Source organism: Saccopteryx leptura, chromosome 9 (genome assembly GCF_036850995.1).
Source record: "Saccopteryx leptura isolate mSacLep1 chromosome 9, mSacLep1_pri_phased_curated, whole genome shotgun sequence".
NCBI classification, from domain to species: Eukaryota; Metazoa; Chordata; class Mammalia; order Chiroptera; family Emballonuridae; genus Saccopteryx; species Saccopteryx leptura.
This window is the reverse complement of record NC_089511.1, coordinates 87,757,712-87,777,190: the sequence shown is the minus strand read 5'-3', so window position 1 is coordinate 87,777,190 and position 19,479 is coordinate 87,757,712. Positions and strand designations below refer to the sequence as shown.

Below are 19,479 nucleotides of genomic sequence, written 5' to 3'. Positions count from 1 at the left end.
CCATTGCAGGCAGTCATCCAAGCCAGGGCATTGCAGAGCTGAGATGCCCCTTCACCTGTGCCAGGGACCTTCTGTAACAGGTGTTAGAATTCAAGTCGTGGTGCAGGGCAGAATATGCAGGCACTGGAATGGATACATCATCAGAGGAAAGATTGCGTCCACTATGACACCGTGAGTCACTGAGGTGGTCAAGGGGGGCCTTCCTCATACCCCCATCCAACCCAGAAGATGCAGTGGACCACAATCAGGGTTAAGTGGCTGCAATAGCTGTGCTACTCATTATGGGGAGGAGATGCAGGTGGCCCAGATACACAGCAAGAGTTCCCTCGGTCCGCATGGGGGGGGGGGGCGGTCCAGAGGAGGCAGGGAATCAACGCCCTTACTCCCCTTGGCCGAGTTTGTTCTCTTCCCTTTGACCAGCATGAATCCAGCTGCAGGAATTGGTTCTGGTCCGAGTGCAGTTTCCTGAGACCCAGTGGAGAAATAGTCAGGAGGTTTCCTTCTCACTATTCCAGGTCCCTGAGTTCGCTATCTTTGCTCTCGACAGGATATTGGGTAGATTGTCACTTTGCTCTTTCCTGCAATGTTCCTAAAACTAGTGGTGACTGTGGGGAGCTCCTCAGAGTCCACAGCCATGCTCTTCACTAAACAATTCATTCCTTACTGCCAGGCAGCCTGTCAGCTAGGAAAGAGTGGGTCTTAGTTGGTACCATGTCCTACATGACAGCAGGAGTTTCCAGGTTCTTAGTACACTGGATCTAGAGCCGCACATACCATTCTGAAGTTCCTTCCCCAGGCCTCAGGTTTGTAGTTTCTTCCAGGTGGAATGGTCCCATGGATTCTGGAGCTGTGGCCTTGAAGTCCAGGCTCAGTGTGCAGATCCGGTTGCAAATGTCAAGGCTGTGGGACAGTAGAAGTGTCCTTAGCAACACTGTTGGTGGCACCTTTCAGGCCCCTGGTGGCACTTTAACACAGAGGAGTGGTTCTTCCAGACTCAACTAGGGGTCTTGTGTATTTCCCTTGATGAAGAGTAGATGCCGCCTATAGCTGTCTGAGCCTTTCACTCCTGCTATTTGAGTAGGAGTCCATGGTCAGCAGCAGCAACAGCACCTGGCACTTGTTAGACAGAGGTAATTTGGGGCTCTGGAATCAGAAAGCGCATGCAAAGTCCTCGGGTGTTTGTGTGCCTGCTACAGTTTGAGGATCACTCTTTCAGTCCACAACGGTGGTTTTCAACCTTTTTATACTTTGGGTCCAATGAAAATAAGAGAATTATTTTGGGGGCTGCTAAGGCAGACATCACCTTGAGAGCATAAGTGAATTTGACTAAGATCACTGGGTCTATAATCTTCATACAACATCAGGGTGGTGAAGTCTTTCACAAACTGGCACAAAATTTTTGGTAGACCAGTGGTTGGAAAACACTGGTCTACTGTGTGGTTCATGATCTTGGCCATGCATCAGAATCACCCGGGGAGCTAAAATATCCATATCTTGTTTAATAAAAACCAATTAAATCTGAATCCCTGAAGGTGGGACCCAGCCTTCAGAGTACTTTAAAAGTCTTCTTCAGAGAGTCTAACATGCAACAAAGCTAGAGGCTCAGGGACCCTGAAGAGCAGGTTTGTCAACAGGATCATGTGGAAATGTTAACTTTCCTCATGACAAGCTTTGAGATGATATTAAGTTGGCTTGAGATGGGGGCTGGCATCCGTGTATTTTTTACATCTCACCAATTAACAGTGGAGAATCATTGATGAAAAAAAGGTTCCATCACTGCGGCCCAGGCCTGGCAGGGATACAGGGAGAGGGGGAGGAAGCTGTCCCAAGAACACTTGTGTCTTATTGTTTCTGAGCCAGGGTGGGGGTCTTTGCAGCCACCTGTCACAGACACATTGGACTACCTGGTAGACCCTGTGGCTCGGCAGGTGACGGCATCTGGGGCACAGGTCCTCTTGGCCTCTGTGTGCCCACCAGGGGTATGATGACCTTTGCACCAGAGTGGAGACAGACAGTGAGTTCCTGTCCTGCTGGCAGTAGGCACCAGCGTACAGGACAAGCTACACATGTGGGCCTCTGTTACCTGCTTCACTGCTGAGAGCCATCCTGTTGTGGCCGATGGTGGCACTGCCTGAACTCAAGGGCCCTCTGGCCTGGGTGAGTCAAAGGAGTAGTCTAAAGAAGAGGACCTTCTGTGGGAGACACAGTAACTTGGCTTCGGCACATTGGCAGAATAGAATCAGATGTAGGTGTTCGTTCCAGACACCAGTTTTAACCTGTTGATTTTACTTTAGGAATGTGGCCCAGTCCTTGTGATCCCGCTGACAGGCAAGTGAGACTCTCTGTTGGTCACACTTTCCGTCTTTCTAAGGTTTGAAGATGGCTTTGGGTCACTGGGAAGTGCGGGGGCACAGTCCCGCTACCTGCCTGGTCCAGCCAGGCTCCTGGTTTACAAAGCCATTTTGGTGGTGCTCACAGCTGCTCATCCTGCCCCTCACCCTCCCTTTCTCCTTCACAGCTGGCGACTTGGGACTCAGAGAGGGGCCTGAATGGCAGCCTGCAAGAGAGGCCCATGGGCAGCCGCCTGCAAGGACTGACGCTCAAAGTGGTGACTGTCTTGGTAGGATCACGGGCCCATTGGGGAGGTTTGTGCTTCAGGCTTTTGAGACAGAGACTTCTCTCTGTTTGATGTAACACTGGGTTTGGAGAGAAGGGGGTCTTCAGGAGTGGCTTGAGCTTTCATAATACCTTTCGCGTAAATAATTGTGTGAATGATAAAAAAAAAAAGTGCACCTTGGAGCCACTGTCTCTGGAGCTTGTGCCTCTGAGGCCTTCCTGGGGGGTTCCTGGGCTTTCCAGGGAAGGAGAACTCATGCTCGCCACTGCTGGGCACTGGAGTGGGCACAGCTGCTCCGCGTGGTCTCGGAAGTAAACAGGGTCCTGACCTGCCACTGGTCCCTGGGGGAGGCGTGCTGGCAGCCAGGGTCCCCAGAAAGTGCTGGGAGGAGGACATTTTCTCAGCACCCAACAGCACCAGTGGGCCCGTGTGACACAAAGTTCCGGATGAAGACTGGGACTGGGTGTTGCAGTTTCTCTGCACAGTGCTCTTGATGTCATAGCATTTACATCTTTAAGAGACCTTAGAGACATCCTCCTTTCAGTTTCTTTTCTTTACCTTTTTAGAGCTGTAGGAGAAATGATAGATTAACCTCTTATTAGCTGGTCAGACATGGTCCAAATGTCCCCTCTGTTCGAGCAGATGCTGGCATCTCAGTGGTGTTCAGACATTCCCTATCACCACAAATAAGCATGATGCTCCCTTTCCCTGAATAAATATTTAATTCATGAGATATATTCTCTGGGGCTGTTTGCCAAAAGGCTTATTCTTGTTGGTTTCACAGGATTGTGGGGAGGGGGAGACTGAGGCATTTTACAGATGGCCACATGACTTACAGGAGCACATGACTGTGACTGTGGCGTGGCTTTGGTCTTGGGACTTGGGATTTAATCTTATCCTGTCCTCTGACTTATGATATGAGGATGGCCATTAATCAGCATGCATTTTCTAGATTGATGCAATACTATCTTCTCTCAGGCTAACATCACAGAACTTGATTGTCACTTATTATCTTGGATGGGAAATGCCCACATTTCTTATGTGAGTCCTGAAGAATTATGACATTTCCCAAGGGCAGAGTTCTGAATGTCATGAATGAAGGAAAGAACAAACTGTGTTATCTGAGAGATGTGATCTGGGTGGAGGCTGGGACAACATGAGGCAGGACAAGTAGACATCTTTTCCTCCATCAACATGCTTGTTGGAGGGCTCTTCCAGTGCACTGTCCCCTGAGTGTTTGTAAACTGCTTTAGGAAAAGGCTGAGAGGTTCAGACTCCAGGCCTGAACTGGGTGAACGCATGCATAATCTGTGACCATTCTCAAGTTACAACTCATCACATGGGTTTCTCCAACACTGCCCTGGAAGGATGTGTACTAATTATCCTGTTGTTGAATTGAAGAACATTCATTCTGTTGTCCTCAGGAAGAGCCTTTTGTGATGGTGGCTGAGAACATCCTTGGACAGCCCAAGCGCTACAAAGGGTTTTCCATAGATGTCCTGGATGCACTGGCCAAGGCTCTGGGCTTCAAATATGAGATTTACCAGGCCCCTGACGGCCGATATGGTCACCAGCTCCATAACACCTCCTGGAACGGGATGATCGGGGAGCTCATCAGCAAGGTAGGTGCCAAAAGCAGGCCGTGGGGAGGAGCACCCTAGTCTGCCTCTGGGGTGTTGTCCATATTTGGCCCATTGGGCAGTTGGAACCTTGGGACCAGCTAAACAGACTACACTTACCACTGTCCACACACTGAAGCCCTTTTTCCGCCAACACCTCTTCTCCCCTTCACACTCGTTTCTGTTCTTTTTCTCTCTCGTCCCTGGCACTCTATGTCCTTCTGTGACCAGTGCTCTCATTCCTTTGAAGTCTATCACCATGCCTGCTCTGCAGTGCACCCTTCTTGAAGCCCACCCCACATCTGGGCTGAAATAGGAACCTAGTTCTCACTGGGGGGGGCGGGCTGGTGAGTGCCTATTCTCCTCTCCCACATGGCCCATCCATGGGGTATGTATGCACAGGTGTGTATGTGTATGAATGAGTGTGTGTTTGCATTGCTGTGTGCAGGTGATGTGGCCTTCTTCAATTCCTCATGTTCATTTAGGATGAGTACTTCCCCTGCCTGCTCTAGACCCTGAGTCTTCACTGAAACCTGTGACATGATCTCCTTCACTGTGACCCCATTTTTGTCCCTGCCATCCCATGGCCTCAGGGCCATTTCTTCACAACCATTTATGATGATGGCACTTGACTCAAGCCCTCCCTCTCCTTGGTTATTGCTGCCACTCACCTTGATACTTCTGGCGTGCCGGTGGACAACACTGAGATCCTAGCGCCTTGAATGTCTCGCCTGCAGTGACATCTGCCTGTTCTTCACTCCTACACCCACATTCATGCATCTTGTCAGCACCTTACAGGTTGCTGTAATTGCCCCATTTCATGACTGTTTTACTGCTGAGTCTTTGGGGACTTTGCTCCTAAAACACAGTTCCTTTGCTTTATAACTCTGTAAATGCAGACCAGAAGCTGTTAGCGCTCCAATTTCCCCCAGGCTTAAAGAGAAGAAAGAAAGAAAGAAAGAAAGAAAGAAAGAAAGAAAGAAAGAAAGAAAGAAAGAAAGAAAGAAAGAAAGAAAGAAAGAAAAAACTTTATCATAGTATAATTTATATACTATGAAATTTACTTATTTCAGATACACAGTTCAATGATTTTTAGAAAATCTGAGTTGTATAACCATCTCCATAATAGAGTTTTAGCATACTTCCATTACCCCAATGAATCTTGCATATTTTTTTTGCAGCTAATCCCTCTCTCAACCCCAGCAGTAGGTGGTCATCAATCTGCTTTCCATCAAATAGATCTGTTTTTATGAACATGCAGTATAAATGGAGCCATATAATAGCATCTGGCCCTGTCCACCTAGCATATGGTCAGAGGTTCATCCTCCTCTAAGGTTTCTGTGCTCTTCTTGTACTTCATCCTTTCCTGCCCGGTGTGCCCTCCAGGGGTGACTGGACAAATCCCAGTGAGTCACTTCACCCCCTCTGATGCTCTCTGTGTTTCTGGTCTTGTTGCACCCAAACTCTGACTTGATCCTATCACCTGTCCTCTGACTTGGGTGTTCAGGTTGCTACATATACTTAGAGAATAAAATCACAAGTGCATCCAGATGGGTGAATGAACAGTGTGTGGATCCCACCGTAGCAGGGCTTCCAGGACAGCATTAGTTGATTTGTCCTTTGTGGGGGCCTTTGGCAACATTTCTTAGAGAATGTTTCAAAAGTTTACCTTTTCCAGCAACCTAATATTCTATTTTCAATTTAAAATCAAATAAAAGAGTGTGCTCCTATATTACAAAAAGACATGAAGGCTTTGGGGCAGGAAGTTCTACTTCACTCTCCTGTGAAGTTCATGTCTCTGACTGCCTGTTTAGAGCGGGCTGGCGGTTTTCCTTCTGGTCCAGGTCAGCCTCCACCTGGGTCGATTCTGTTGTGCCTCCTCTGGACCTGGCTTCATATCAGTTCCCTCCATCCCATGTTGTAAACCTTTCCTGCTCCTCTAGACCCCCTTTCAGTCCTTAACTATGCTCCACATTCTTTAGATCCTCAAACAAATACACAAACTCCGTGGACCTCGGATTTGTGATGAGAGAGGCAAAGCAAAAGCTGGAGATTCAGATGTGACAAGCGGATGGGGGCGCCAACGTCGCCACCTCCCACATCTCTCTCCTGACTCTAGAGATGCTGCTGCATTTCAGTGTGGAACACTGGCATGTCTGCCCCTCTAGTCCACATATTGTATTAAACCCGATAAAGTCTTTTTATGTATGTTTCCCAATTTGAATATGTAGGTTAGAGCTGTTGTTACAATTGGTCATTTTAAACTCCTACTTCCAGGTCCAAGAGCCAGGATCAAGATGATCACTGTGCATTCCTGTGCTCTGTGGTTGTAGTGGGTACTCTAGCCCATGACTGCCTGTCATCACCCATCTAAACATAGGGGTCCTAACCTCCACCAGTCTTGGCAGCTTCATCTCAAAGTCTAGCCCCATCCTAATGGGGATCTTTGATTATTTTTAAAATTAAGCCCATCTTAGAAAGCAAAAGTCTTGGAAGGGACGTTTAAAGTCACAGTACAACATGTCCAGAGAGCCCCTTCACAATGTGGCATTCCTATCTGAAGAATCAACCCTGTGTCTGCAGGCCACGAGTCAAGGGAGATGGGGGGACAGAGAAGCAGAGGACACCTTTTACATGGTGGATGTCACTCCCTGGCATGGAGTCTGTATAGTGGACAATCAGGAACTGATATATTAATGAGGTTCAAGGTAGTCGTGAGACTCACCATGCAACTTCTAAAGTATTTTAGAAAAGAAAGATATCAGTGTGTGCTGATGGAGTTTGAAGAGGTTTAATAGAAAAACAGTGTCTCTGTGGCCTTGAAGTGTAGGAAGGATGCAGGTAAGCCTAGAAGAAGGTCAGGGGAATTTCTTGGTGTGTGTGGTGGTGGTGGTGGTCATAGGGAAATGCCAGCATAAAAAACTTTAGATCACTGAGGTTTGCTAGGGGTACAGTGGAGAAGTAATGCAAAATTACATATTACACAAGAGTGAAGATGCTATTATCCAGAAGAGGCTCCAGGAGTTTTTTAGGGTCTGGGTGAGGACAAGGTAAAGGAGGTAATAACAGACAACTGTGTTGGCCTTGCCTGAAAAATATTCAAGGTCATAGGCTCTCAAGTCGAGAAGCCCATTCCCTCTGATCAGAACAACTCAAAGGGCAGAGGGCAGACCTTGACACAGGGCGGAACCCTGCACTGAGCTGAGGACAGCCATCTGATGACATGTTTTCACTTTGCAGAGGGCAGATTTGGCCATCTCTGCCATCACCATAACCCCAGAGCGGGAGAGCGTGGTGGACTTCAGTAAGCGGTATATGGACTACTCAGTGGGGATCCTAATCAGGAAGCCTGAGGAGAAAATCAGCATCTTCTCCCTTTTTGCTCCGTTTGACTTTGCGGTCTGGGCCTGCATCGCGGCGGCCATCCCCGTGGTCGGCGTGCTGATATTTGTGTTGAACCGGATACAGGCCATGAGGACGCAGAATGCTGCCCAGCCCCGACCATCCGCCTCCGCCACCTTACACAGTGCCATCTGGATTGTCTATGGAGCCTTCGTACAGCAAGGTACCTTCCTGGTTTCCTGACGCTGGAATAGCCCCATTGGCAAAGTTCTTAGATGCACGTTACCAAAGTAATTTTAAATGCCATTTTATTTAATCCCTAGGACAGTACTGATATTATGTTGTACCAAATTTCTCTGAGTAACCTCAAATAGAAATTAAATGAAGTGATAACAAGGAACTCAACTTCAAATCCTGATTCTCCACTTTAGAGAAAATTAACTTTGGAGTTCTGCTCGGCACTTTTCCTTCCCTCATACATTAGATTGATTACTATGTGCACAGAGTTGTCAAATGAAACTGGATCTTGCTTAAATTTGAAGTCTTACTGGAAAAGCATGACAATTGTTTTTGCACTCATCTCGGCAGTACTCCAGCCAATCCTTGAGATACAAAGTCCAAAGTTCCCAGCTTTGAGAAGCCTGGGTAATTTCTGTGCAGTTGCAGGATTGAGCAATTTTGACCAGAAACAACAAATTGAAAGCTCGTAATGTGAGTCTTGGCCTAGTTTGCACCATGGCTAAATATATATCACTTGTTTGTGAGGTTATATAAAAATGGTCAGTAAGATGCTTTTTGCTGCTATCATGTAAGGGACCAAGGAGAGAAAACTAACTGGCCTCCAAGAGGCAGCTTCTGACTGAAAGTCACATGCAATAACTTCTGAAAATCCTAGGAAAAAAAATCATCTAGTAAGGGCTGGATATTAATAAAAGTGATGATGCATCTCATTTCTGAGGTTTAAAAGTAAGCTAGGGAACCCTCCGGGAAGGAGGTAATTCTATATTTATAGAATTCCTGAGACGACTCTGTGAATTTGAAATTGGAAAGGAACCTTTCATCAACTGGGTTGCAGCCATGGAAATTCTCAGCACAGTGAGGTGCAGTCTTCTAATGGGAAGATTTTGATATGAGAACCTTATCATTGGTATTTTTACAAATATCACATCAGTAAAAGGTCAACCCTGGCTTTCTTTATTTTGTGGTCTTTCATTCCTTTCCAAGACTGGTAGTCTTAGGGTTCTCTCACAGTGCCCCATCATAAGTGGGCAGCCAGTCCTCTGCTCCCTAGCACATCACTAGTGGAGGCTTCCTATCCCCAGGACGTTTCTCTGGGGAGTGGAGTAAAAGCAAGCCCAGGACCAATCCTACTTTGCCTACCTCCCACAGGTGGCGAATCCTCCGTGAACTCCATGGCCATGCGCATCGTGATGGGAAGCTGGTGGCTCTTCACTCTCATCGTGTGCTCCTCCTACACGGCCAATCTTGCTGCATTCCTCACAGTGTCCAGGATGGACAACCCCATAAGGTAAGACCATTCCTCCTTCCAGAGCTGTAAAGACAGGATGCAAATTCACCTGCGGTGGCCTGGAATCACAGAGGCAGAGGTGGACTTAGATCCCAGATCTACAATTTGATGATTGTGATCTTTAATACATGAAGAGCTTCACTCCTGTTGTATTTTATATCATGTACAATTAAACAAATGTATAAATTTATTGAATAACATTTCTCCATGCATTTAAATGTTTCTTAGACTAATAAATCAAAACATTAAAAATTAACAAATTAAAATTGCATTTAAACATTGATTACAAACTGACTTAATCAAAATTTTCTAAACATTCAATTAAAATTAATTAAAACCACAAGCCTACTATATTTTTCAAAGCTTTAAACACCTTAAAATTATTTTTTAAGAACATGCTAATTATCCCAGTGATTAGAATACTTATTTAACTTGTATTTATAAAATTATAGAAATATTGAAACAGGACTAAAAATGTTTCTTCATTTTACCAAAATGTAAAAAAAAAAAAAAAATGGCATAAAATATTAGTGGAACATGGTGAAATAACTTGGTAATGACTTTGTTTTGTGATTGGACTCCCACATACTGTGCAAATTACTAAAGAACTTGCAGAGTGAATGCACGTTAGACACATGGTTGCTGATGTGACCAAAGAAATCGATCGGCCCTGCACTCCCATGAGTACAGTAACTGTTTCATATCACCTCTTACTTGAGCTTGGATGATGGTTTTCTGAGTCCCTGCCTTTAGTAATTTCTCCTTTAATTCACTGTTCTCACTACCATTGTATGGCTTCTTTTGATCTAAGTGCTAATTAAGTCATTCATCCTCAGCCAGCTTCTATGGCTCTCAACTTCTATGCTTGTTTGTTTTTAAATTTTTATTGAATGTATTAGGGTGAAATTGGTTAATAACATTACATAGGTTTCAGGTGTATGATTCTATAATGCATTGTCTGTATATTGCTTTGCGTGTTCACCACCCCAAGTCTCCTTGTATCACCATTTATCTAACTTCCCATGTATTATCAGTTCAAACTCCTTGAGTAGGATTCAGAATTCAATATGACATTTTCTAGGTTTAATTCACATGTTTATTGCAGTGATTACAGCAGCGGTTCTCAACCTGTGGGTCGCGACCCCAGCGGGGGTCGAACGACCAAAACACAGGGGTCACCTAAAGCCATCGGAAAATACATATTTATTATACATTTCGCGACCCACAGGTTGAGAACCACTGGATTACAGATTCATATGGGGTTGTAGAAATGATGCAGAGAGATCTCATAATATCCTTTAACCAGTTTCCTTCAACAGAAACATTTTACTGACATGAATACAATTGACCAATTCTGTTTGGATCTCTCCTCTTATACTCATTTCTCTTGTGTGTGTTTGTGGATGTATTTGGTTCTATATAGTCTTATCACACATGGTAGATTTGTCTATCCATCATCTCAGTGAAGATCTAAACAATTTTATCCCTATAGGATACCTGTGTCTTCTTTTTTACACAACCCACTCCTCCTTACCTATTCACTTTCAGTCCTGTACTTAACCCCTGAAAACTGTGAGCGTATTCCCCATTTCTAAAATTTTGTCATTTTATTTTATTTTCATTTTTCTGAAGCTGGAAACAGGGAGAGACAGTCAGACAGACTCCTGCATGCGCCCGACCGGGATCCACCCGGCACGCCCACCAGGGGTGATGCTCTGCCCACCAGGGGGCGATGCTCTGCCCCTCCGGGGCGTCGCTCTGCCGCGACCAGAGCCACTCTAGCGCCTGGGGCAGAGGCCAAGGAGCCATCCCCAGCGCCCGGGCCATCTTTGCTCCAATGGAGCCTTGGCTGCGGGAGGGGAAGAGAGAGACAGAGAGGAAAGCGCGGCGGAGGGGTGGAGAAACAGATGGGCACTTCTCCTGTGTGCCCTGGCCGGGAATCGAACCCGGGTCCTCCGCACGCTAGGCCGACGCTCTACTGCTGAGCCAACCGGCCAGGGCCTAAAATTTTGTCATTTTAAACATGTGATATAAATGAATTCATACCTTTTCGGATTGGCTTTTTCATTCAGCATAATTATCTCGAGATTCATTAGGTTGTTGTGTCCTATTAATAGTTTATTGTTTTTTGTTTCTTAGTTGTATCCAATGTACCATTTTCTTTTAATGATTCACCCATTGAAGGACATCTGGGTTGTTGTCAGTTTCTGGCAATTAAAATAAAGCCACTGTGAACATTTGTGTGTAGGTATTTGTGTGAACATTTGTTTTTATTTATGTAAGAGTGTACTGCTGGGTCATGTGGTACTTGCATGCTGAGTTTTATAAGGAGCTATCACATTGCTTTCCAGAAGAACCTTACCATTTTACATTATTACCAGTGATGTAGGAATGATCCAATTTCTTGCCAGCATTTATAGTTGTCACTTTTTTTTTTATTTTGCCATTCTGATAGGCAGGTATCTCATGTGATTCTAATTTGCATTCCCCTAATGACTGGTATGTCAAACACCTTTTCAGGTGCTTCTTGCTACCTATATATTCTCTTTGATGAAATATCTCTGTATATATGTTACCCATTTTCTAATTGGATTGTTTGATTATTTCTGTTGAGGTTTGAAAGTTCTTTAAACATATATCTATCTTTAAACATATATACATTCTTTGAGTTAATAAAGCTATTGTAATAATATATGTTTAAAGTATTTAGTGAGAGGAGAGGGGGCAGAGACAGACTCCTGCATGCACCTGGACAGAGATCTTCATGGCAAGCCCACTAGGGCTTGTTAATCTGGAGTGTTGCTCTGTTGTTCAGCAAACGAACTCTTCTTAGTGCCTGATGTGGAAGCCCTGGAGCCATCCTCAGCTCCCGGGGTCAACTCGCTCCAATCAAGTCATGGCTGCAGGAGGAGAAGAGAGAAAGAGAGAGAGAGAGAGAGAGAGAGAGAGAGAAGCAAGAGGGAAGGGATAGAGAAGCAGATGGGCACTTCTCCTGTGTTCCCTGACTGGGAATCAAACCCAAAATATCCACATGCTGGACTGACACCCTACCATTGAGCCAACTGGCCAGGGATGAAAGTTTTAAAAATATTTTAAATACTAACTCTTTGATAGATATGTGGTTTACAAATGCAGGGGTGGACAAAATAGGTTTACAGGGGTTTGTGTGGAAAAGACATGTAGGCTATGATTATTACAATAGCTTTATTAACTCAAAGAATGTCACAATTACACAGTAACCCTACTGTGCCCACTATTTTGTTTGTCACTCCTCTGTAGTTTATCTTTTCAACCTCCAAACAAGGGCTTTTACAGACAAAAGGTTTTTTTGTTGTTGTTGTTTTTATATATTATTATTTTTTTTATAAATAAATTTTTATTTTAATGGGGTGACATCAATAAATCAAGGTACATATATTCAAAGAAAACATTTCCAGGTTATCTTGTCATTTAGTTCTGTTGCATACCCATCACCCAAAGAGAGATCGTCCTCCATCACCCTCTATCCAGTTTTCTTTGTACCCCTCCCCCTCCCCTCCCCCTCTCCCTTTTTCTCTCCCCCCAACCCCTGTAACCAACCCACCCCTGTCCATGTTTCTTAGTCTCATTTTTATGTCCCACCAATGTATGGAATCCTGCAGTTCTTGTTTTTTTCTGATTCACTTATTTCACGCCGCATAATGTTATCAAGATTCCACCATTCTGCTGTAAGTGATCCGATGTCATCATTTCTTCTAGCTGAATAGTATACCATGGTGTATATGTGCCCCATCTTCTTTATCCAGTCTTCTATTTTTTTTACAGCGATTAAAGCCTTTAAGCAAACTCTTGGCCAATACAGCAAGAATCCATAAAAGAGTAGTGTCCTTAACATGTTCACCAAGTCCAAGTTGGCCCCATCACCATGCCAAATCCCTGAAAAATGCAACCCAACCACAGTTCAGTCTGTTAGGAGCTGTCACAGGGAGCAGGAGTCCAGGAAAAGTCCACGTCCAGGAAAAGTCCTCATGGCACTGGAATTGTTGTCACCATTCTATATTGCAGCTCATGTCCAAGTCCCAATGACCGCTGCTTCTAGCTGGTAATGATTCAGGTAGACTGGAAAAGCCATTTGCAGCATGCGTGGATATGGAGCTTCTGTTCTCCTCTGCCTGGAGAGATGAGACCAGGTTGCTTTTCCCTGGAGCTCTGCGACTGTGGCATGGTAAAGAGAACCTTGGAATACACTAAGCTGTGTGGCAAAGGTAGATTCATAATGGAAGTTGGTAAAAGGGGGAAAGAGAGCTCTAAATTAGGAGTAGGTCCCAGCCTGAAATATGAGTGGGGCATTGAGGTAGGAGGGATAAAGGAAACAGTATATATTAAGCAAAGCAGCAGAAAATAGGACTATCAACACCCACAACAGAGATCTTTGAGGGAAGAATAAAAATCCTGACTATTCAGGCAAGACATAGTTAAGTGGCCCTTGTGCAAATGAGATCAGTTTACCTGCGTCTTGGAAGAAATACCCTAGGCTCGTCCACAATGTCGTAGATGGGGCCGACGGCCCTGGGCACCTTCAGCCTTCAGTGGCAAACCCCAGCATTCTGGGCAAGGTTAGGTCATAGGTGGCTGGAGCAGGGCTGAAAGAGACTGAACCCTCCCTTAGAGGAGCGAGGGGGAAGCCTACCTTCCAGTGTCCCTGTTTCCTCACAGCAGGGGCATGTAAGCCTGGCAGGCTTTAGTTCAATGACCTTCCTTTCCACTATTGAAGCAGGACCCAGATGGCATCCTATGAGACCCCTTTGGGGCGTTGGAGCTTTTAAGGGTGTATCCTAAAAGCTGGTAGTTCCCCTGATCTCTATTGGGCTTTTTCCTTCTCTAGGTATCTTAAAAGCCATGCTCAGAAGATCTCGCTGAGGGGTTTGAGGATCCCCATCTGCCTATATAAATCTTTTCCATATATCTGGAGCTATTTGGAAAAAGACAAAACAGTGTTATTAGCTGGATCTAATAAAGAAGGTAGTAGTTTGCAGGCAAAAAAGATTTGGTGTCTCCTGTTCATCAGCATTCAAAAGAAATGTAAATTTTTTTTTTTAAGTAAAAAGCATGATATGGTAGACCCATAGGAGTTCCAGGATATGACTCCCCCCTTTTAATTTTTTTTTTTAAATTGACCTTAAAATGTTTGCTAAGTACACTTTAATAATGCCTTAACTTTAAAGATTGTAAGCATGACAAAATACAGTAACTGCTTTTGCTCCATACGCAGGAGCATTGTCAGTTTAACCAGTTTAGGAAATCCAATAATAGAACCATGCATACAGACAATGAGCTATAACATGTTTAGCAGCCTCTCCTGTTCTGACAGAGGTTACTATAGATCCGGAATATGTATCCACTGTAATGTGGACATACGACTGTTTGCCGAATGAAGGTATATGAGTAACATTCATCTGCCAAAGTTGTCCTGGTAGGGGTCCTTGAGGGTTAACTCCAAATGAAGGGGCAGTATAGGACCCCTTGGACAGGATTTCCCAATCTGCCGTGCTGCTTCCCGAGAAAGTTGGAACTGTTTACACCGGGCTGCAGCATTCTGGTGATGAATAGTATGAGACTGACTTGCTCAGTCTGTCATGGTTGCTCCATATAATTTTCTTATGGGCAGCTTGATCAACAAGGGCATTCCTAGGCCCTGGCCGGTTTGCTCAGTGGTAGAGCATTGGCCTGGTGTGCAGGATTCCCAGGTTCGATTCCCAGTCAGAGCACACAGAAGAAGTGCCCATCTACTTCTCCACCCCTCCCTGTATCCTTCCTATCTGTCTCTCTCTTCCCCTCCCGAAGCCAAAGCTCCACCAGAGCAAAGTCACCCTGGGCACTAAGGATGGCCCCATGGCCTCTGCCTCAGGCGCTAGAATGGCTCTGGTTGCAACAGAACAACACCCCAGATGGGCAGAGCATTCCCCCCCGGTAGGCATGCCAGGTGGATCCCGGTCAGGCGCATGCGGGAGTCTGTCTGACTGCCTCCCCGTTACCATCTCCAGAAAAATACAAAATATAAATAAATAAGAGAAAAAATACAACAACAACAAAAAAAGAGAAGAGAAAATAAAAAAGAAATGAAAAAAAAAGAAAAGAGAAAAAAAAAAAAGAAAAAAAAAAGGGCATTCCCTTGTGCTAAAGCTCCAGGGAGCATGGAGTGAGCTTGAGTATGTCCTATGAAACATGGAGCTCTATGTTGACATATAAGTCTTTGAAGAAGGAGGAACTGCTGAAATAGTTCATCAGCATTTGTCCCTAAGACAGCAGTCTTTATAGTGGAAACACCATAAGTAAATATTTGCTGTCTGTCTATAGATTAAAGGGGGAATATGGCAAATGCTGAAAAGCCATGAACTTTGTGCCTCTCCCCTCCCCCAAACCCCTCCCTCTCCTCCCCCCACCCTGTAACCCCAACACTGTTATCCATGTCTCTGAGTCTCATCTTTATGTCCCACCTATGTATGGAATCATATAGTTCGTTTTTTCTGATTTATTCTTTCGCTCAGTATAATGTTATCAAGGCCCATCCATGTTGTTGTAAAAGATCCTATGTCATCATTTCTTATGGCTGAGTAGTATTCCATAGTATATATATACCAAAGCTTTTTAATCCACTTGTCCTCTGATGGACACTTGGGCTGTTTCCAGATCTTTACTATTGTGAACAATGCTGCCATAAACATGGGGGTGCATTTCTTCTTTTGAAACAGTGCTATGGTGTTCTTGGGGTATATTCCTAACAGTGGTATAGCTGGGTCAAAAGGCAGTTCAATTTTTAATTTCTTGAGGAATCTCCATTCTGTTTTCCACAGTGGCTGCACCAGTCTGCATTCCCACCAGCAGTGCAGAAGGGTTCCCTTTTCTCCACATCCTCGCCAGCACTTATTCTGTGTTGTTTTATTGATGAGCGCCATTCTGACTGGTGTGAGGTGATATCTCATTGTGGTTTTAATTTGCATTTCTATAATCATTAGTGATGTTGAACATTTTTTTATATGTATATTGGCCATCTGTGTGTCCTCTTTGGAGAAGTGTCTATTCATTTCTTTTGCCCATTTTTGGATTGGATTGTTTGTCTTCCTGGTATTAAGTTTTACAAGTTCTTTATAAATTTTGGTTCTTAACCCCTTATCAGACGCAATGTCAAATGTATTCTCCCATTGTGTAGTTTGTCTTTTTATTCTGTTCTTATTGTCTTTAGCTGTGCAGAAGCTTTTTAGTTTGAGAAAGTCCCATTTGTTTATCCTGTCTTTTATTTCACTTGCCTGTGGAGACAAATCAGCAAATATATTGCTGCGAGAGATGTCAGAGAGCTTACTGCCTATGTTTTTTTCTAAGATGCTTATGGTTTCACGGCTTATATTTAAGTCTTTTATCCATTTTGAGTTTATTTTTGTGAGTGGTGTAAGTTGGTGGTCTAGTTTCATTTTTTTGCAGGTAGCTGTCCAGTTTTCCCAACACCATTTGTTGAAGAGGCTGTCTTTACTCCATTGTATTTTCTTACCTCCTTTGTCAAATATCAGTTGTCCATAGAGCTGTGGGTTTATTTCTGAGTTCTCTGTTCTGTTCCATTGATCTATGTGCCTGTTCCTATGCCAGTACCATGCTGTTTTGAGTACAATGGCCTTATAATATAACTTGATATCCGGAAGTGTGATACCTCCCGCTTTATTCTTCCTTTTCAAGATTGCTGAGGCTATTCGTGTTCTCTTTTGGTTCCATATAAATTTTTGGAATATGTGTTCTATATCTTTGAAGTAAGTCATTGGTATTTTAATCGGTATTGCATTGAATTTATAAATTGCTTTGGGTAATATAGACATTTTAATGATGTTTATTCTTCCTATCCATGTGCACGGTATATGCCTCCACTTATTCGTATCTTCCCTGATTTCTTTTATCAATGTTTTATAATTTTCCGAGTACAAGTCTTTAATCTCCTTGGTTAGATTTATTCCTAGGTACTTTATATTTTTGGTTGCAATGGTAAAGGGGATTGATTCCTTGATTTCTCTTTCTGACAGTTCATTATTAGTGTATAAAAATGCCTCTGATTTCTGAGTATTGATTTTATATCCTGCCACCTTGCTGAACTCATTTAACAGGTCCAGTAGGTTTTTGACTGAGACTTTAGGGCTTTCTATATACAATACATATCATCTGCAAATAATGATAGTTTTACTTCTTCTTTTCCAATTCGGATGCCTTTAATTTCTGTTTCTTGTCTGATTGCTGTGGCTAGGACTTCCAGAATTATGTTGAATAAGAGTGGTGAAAGGGGGCACCCCTGCCTTGTTCCTGATCTTAAGGGGATTACTTTTAATTTTTGTCCATTGAGTATGATGTTGGCTATGGGTTTGTCATAGATGGCCTTTATCATGTTGAGGTATGTTCTCTGTATTCCCACTTTGCTGAGAGTTTTGATCATGAATGGGTGCTGGATTTTATCAAATGCTTTTTCTGCATCTATTGAAATTATCTTGTGGTTTTTCTCCTTTCTTTTGTTTATGTGATGAATCACATTGATTGATTTGCAAATATTGTACCAGCCTTGCCTCCCAAGAATAAATCCCACTTGATCATGGTGTATGATTTTTTTCATATATTGCTGGATCCGGTTTGCTAATATTTTGTTGAGGATTTTTGCATCTAAGTTCATCAGGGATATTGGCCTATAATATTCTTTTTTTGTGTTGTCTTTGCCTGGTTTTGGAATCAGAATTATGCTCGTCTCATAAAAGGAGTTTGGAAGTCTTCCTTCCTCTTGAATTTTTTGAAATAGCTTGAGAAGGATAGGAGTTAGTTCTTCTTTGAATATTTGGTAGAATTCACTTGTGAAGCCATCAGGTCCAGGACTTTTCTTTTTTGGGAGTTTTTTGATAGCTGTTTCAATCTCCTTTGTTGTAATTGGTCTGTTTACGTTTTCTGATTCTTCCAGATTGATTTTTGGAAGATTATATGATTCAAGGAATTTGTCTATTTCATCTAGGTTGTCTAGTTTTTTGGCATACAGTTCTTCATAGAATTTTCTTACAATATTTTGTATTTCTGTTGTGTCAGTTGTTATTTCTCCACTCTTGTTTCTAATTTTATTTTTTTGAGTCCTCTCTCTTTTTTTCTTGGTGAGTTGAGTCTGGTTAAAGGTTCATCGATCTTGTTTACCTTTTCAAAGAACCAGCTCCTGGTTTCATTAATCCTCAGTATTGTTTCTTTAGCCTCTATGTCATTTATTTCTGCTCTGATCTTTATTATTTCCTTCCTTCTACTAGCTCTGGGCTTTACTTGCTGTTCTTTTTCTAGTTCTTTTAGATGCAGGGTTAAGTTGTTTATTTGAGCTTTTCTAGCTTCTTGAGGTATGCCTGTAATGCTATAAACTTCCCTCTCAGGACTGCTTTTGCTGTGTCCCATAAATTTTCAGTTGATGTACGCTCATTATTGTTTGTTTCTAGGAATTTTTAATTTTTTTCTTTGATCTCAATGTTAACCCATTTGTTATTTAATAACATGCTATTTAGTTTCCAAGTGTTTGAATATTTTTCAATTTTTCTATTGTGGTTGATTTCTAGTTTAATGCCATTGTGATTAGAGAAAGTGCTCAGTATGATTTCAATCTTCTTAAATTTGTTGAGACCGCTTTTGTGCCCTAACATGTGGTGTATTCTAGAGAATGTACCATGAGCGCTTGAAAAGAATGTATATTCTGCTGTTTTAGGGTGAAAGGTTCTGAAGATATCTATTAAATTGAGTTGATCTAATATGTCCTTTAAGTCTGCTGTTTCTTTGTTAATTTTCTTTCTTGAGGATCTATCTAATGATGTTAATGGAGTATTGAAATCCCCTACTATTATAGTATTGTTGTAGATCTTGCCCTTTACGTCCATCAAAGTCTGCTTTATATATTTAGGTGCTCCTATATTAGGTGCGTAGATATTTATAATGGTTATATCTTCCTTTGGATTGCTCCATTTATCATTATGTAGTGACCTTCTTTATCTCTAACTATGGTCTTTGTTTTAAAGTCCATTTTGTCTGATATAAGTATTGCTACCCCAGCTTTTTTTTCATTTCCATTTGCATGAAATATTTTTTTCCATCCTTTTATCTTCAGTCTGTATGCATCTTTTGATTTAAGGTGTGTCTCTTGTAGACAGCATATGTATGGGTCTGGTTTTCTTATCCACGCAGCTACCCTATGTCTTTTGATTGGATCATTTAATCCATTAACAGTTAAGGTTATTACTGATATGTAATTGTTTATTGCCATTTTTTTTCTTTAAAACTGTATTCCTCTTTTGCTATTTTTTTTTCCTTTGATCTGTTTACAACAGGTCCCTTAGCATTTCTTGCAGCCT

General features: G+C 42.9%; 1 protein-coding gene across 2 annotated transcripts in view; it reads left to right on the top strand.

The window, feature by feature from the left end:
• The window catches only part of GRID1 (glutamate ionotropic receptor delta type subunit 1), an 840,295-nt gene that overhangs the window by 674,061 nt on the left and 146,755 nt on the right, over nucleotides 1–19,479 (top strand). For both annotated transcript variants that reach the window (XM_066349531.1, XM_066349530.1), the window contains 4 exons: nucleotides 2,519–2,620; nucleotides 4,042–4,239; nucleotides 7,477–7,801; nucleotides 8,968–9,106. In XM_066349531.1, coding sequence (XP_066205628.1) covers nucleotides 2,519–2,620; nucleotides 4,042–4,239; nucleotides 7,477–7,801; nucleotides 8,968–9,106 — 764 coding nt within the window. The remainder of the gene's footprint in view (nucleotides 1–2,518; nucleotides 2,621–4,041; nucleotides 4,240–7,476; nucleotides 7,802–8,967; nucleotides 9,107–19,479) is intronic.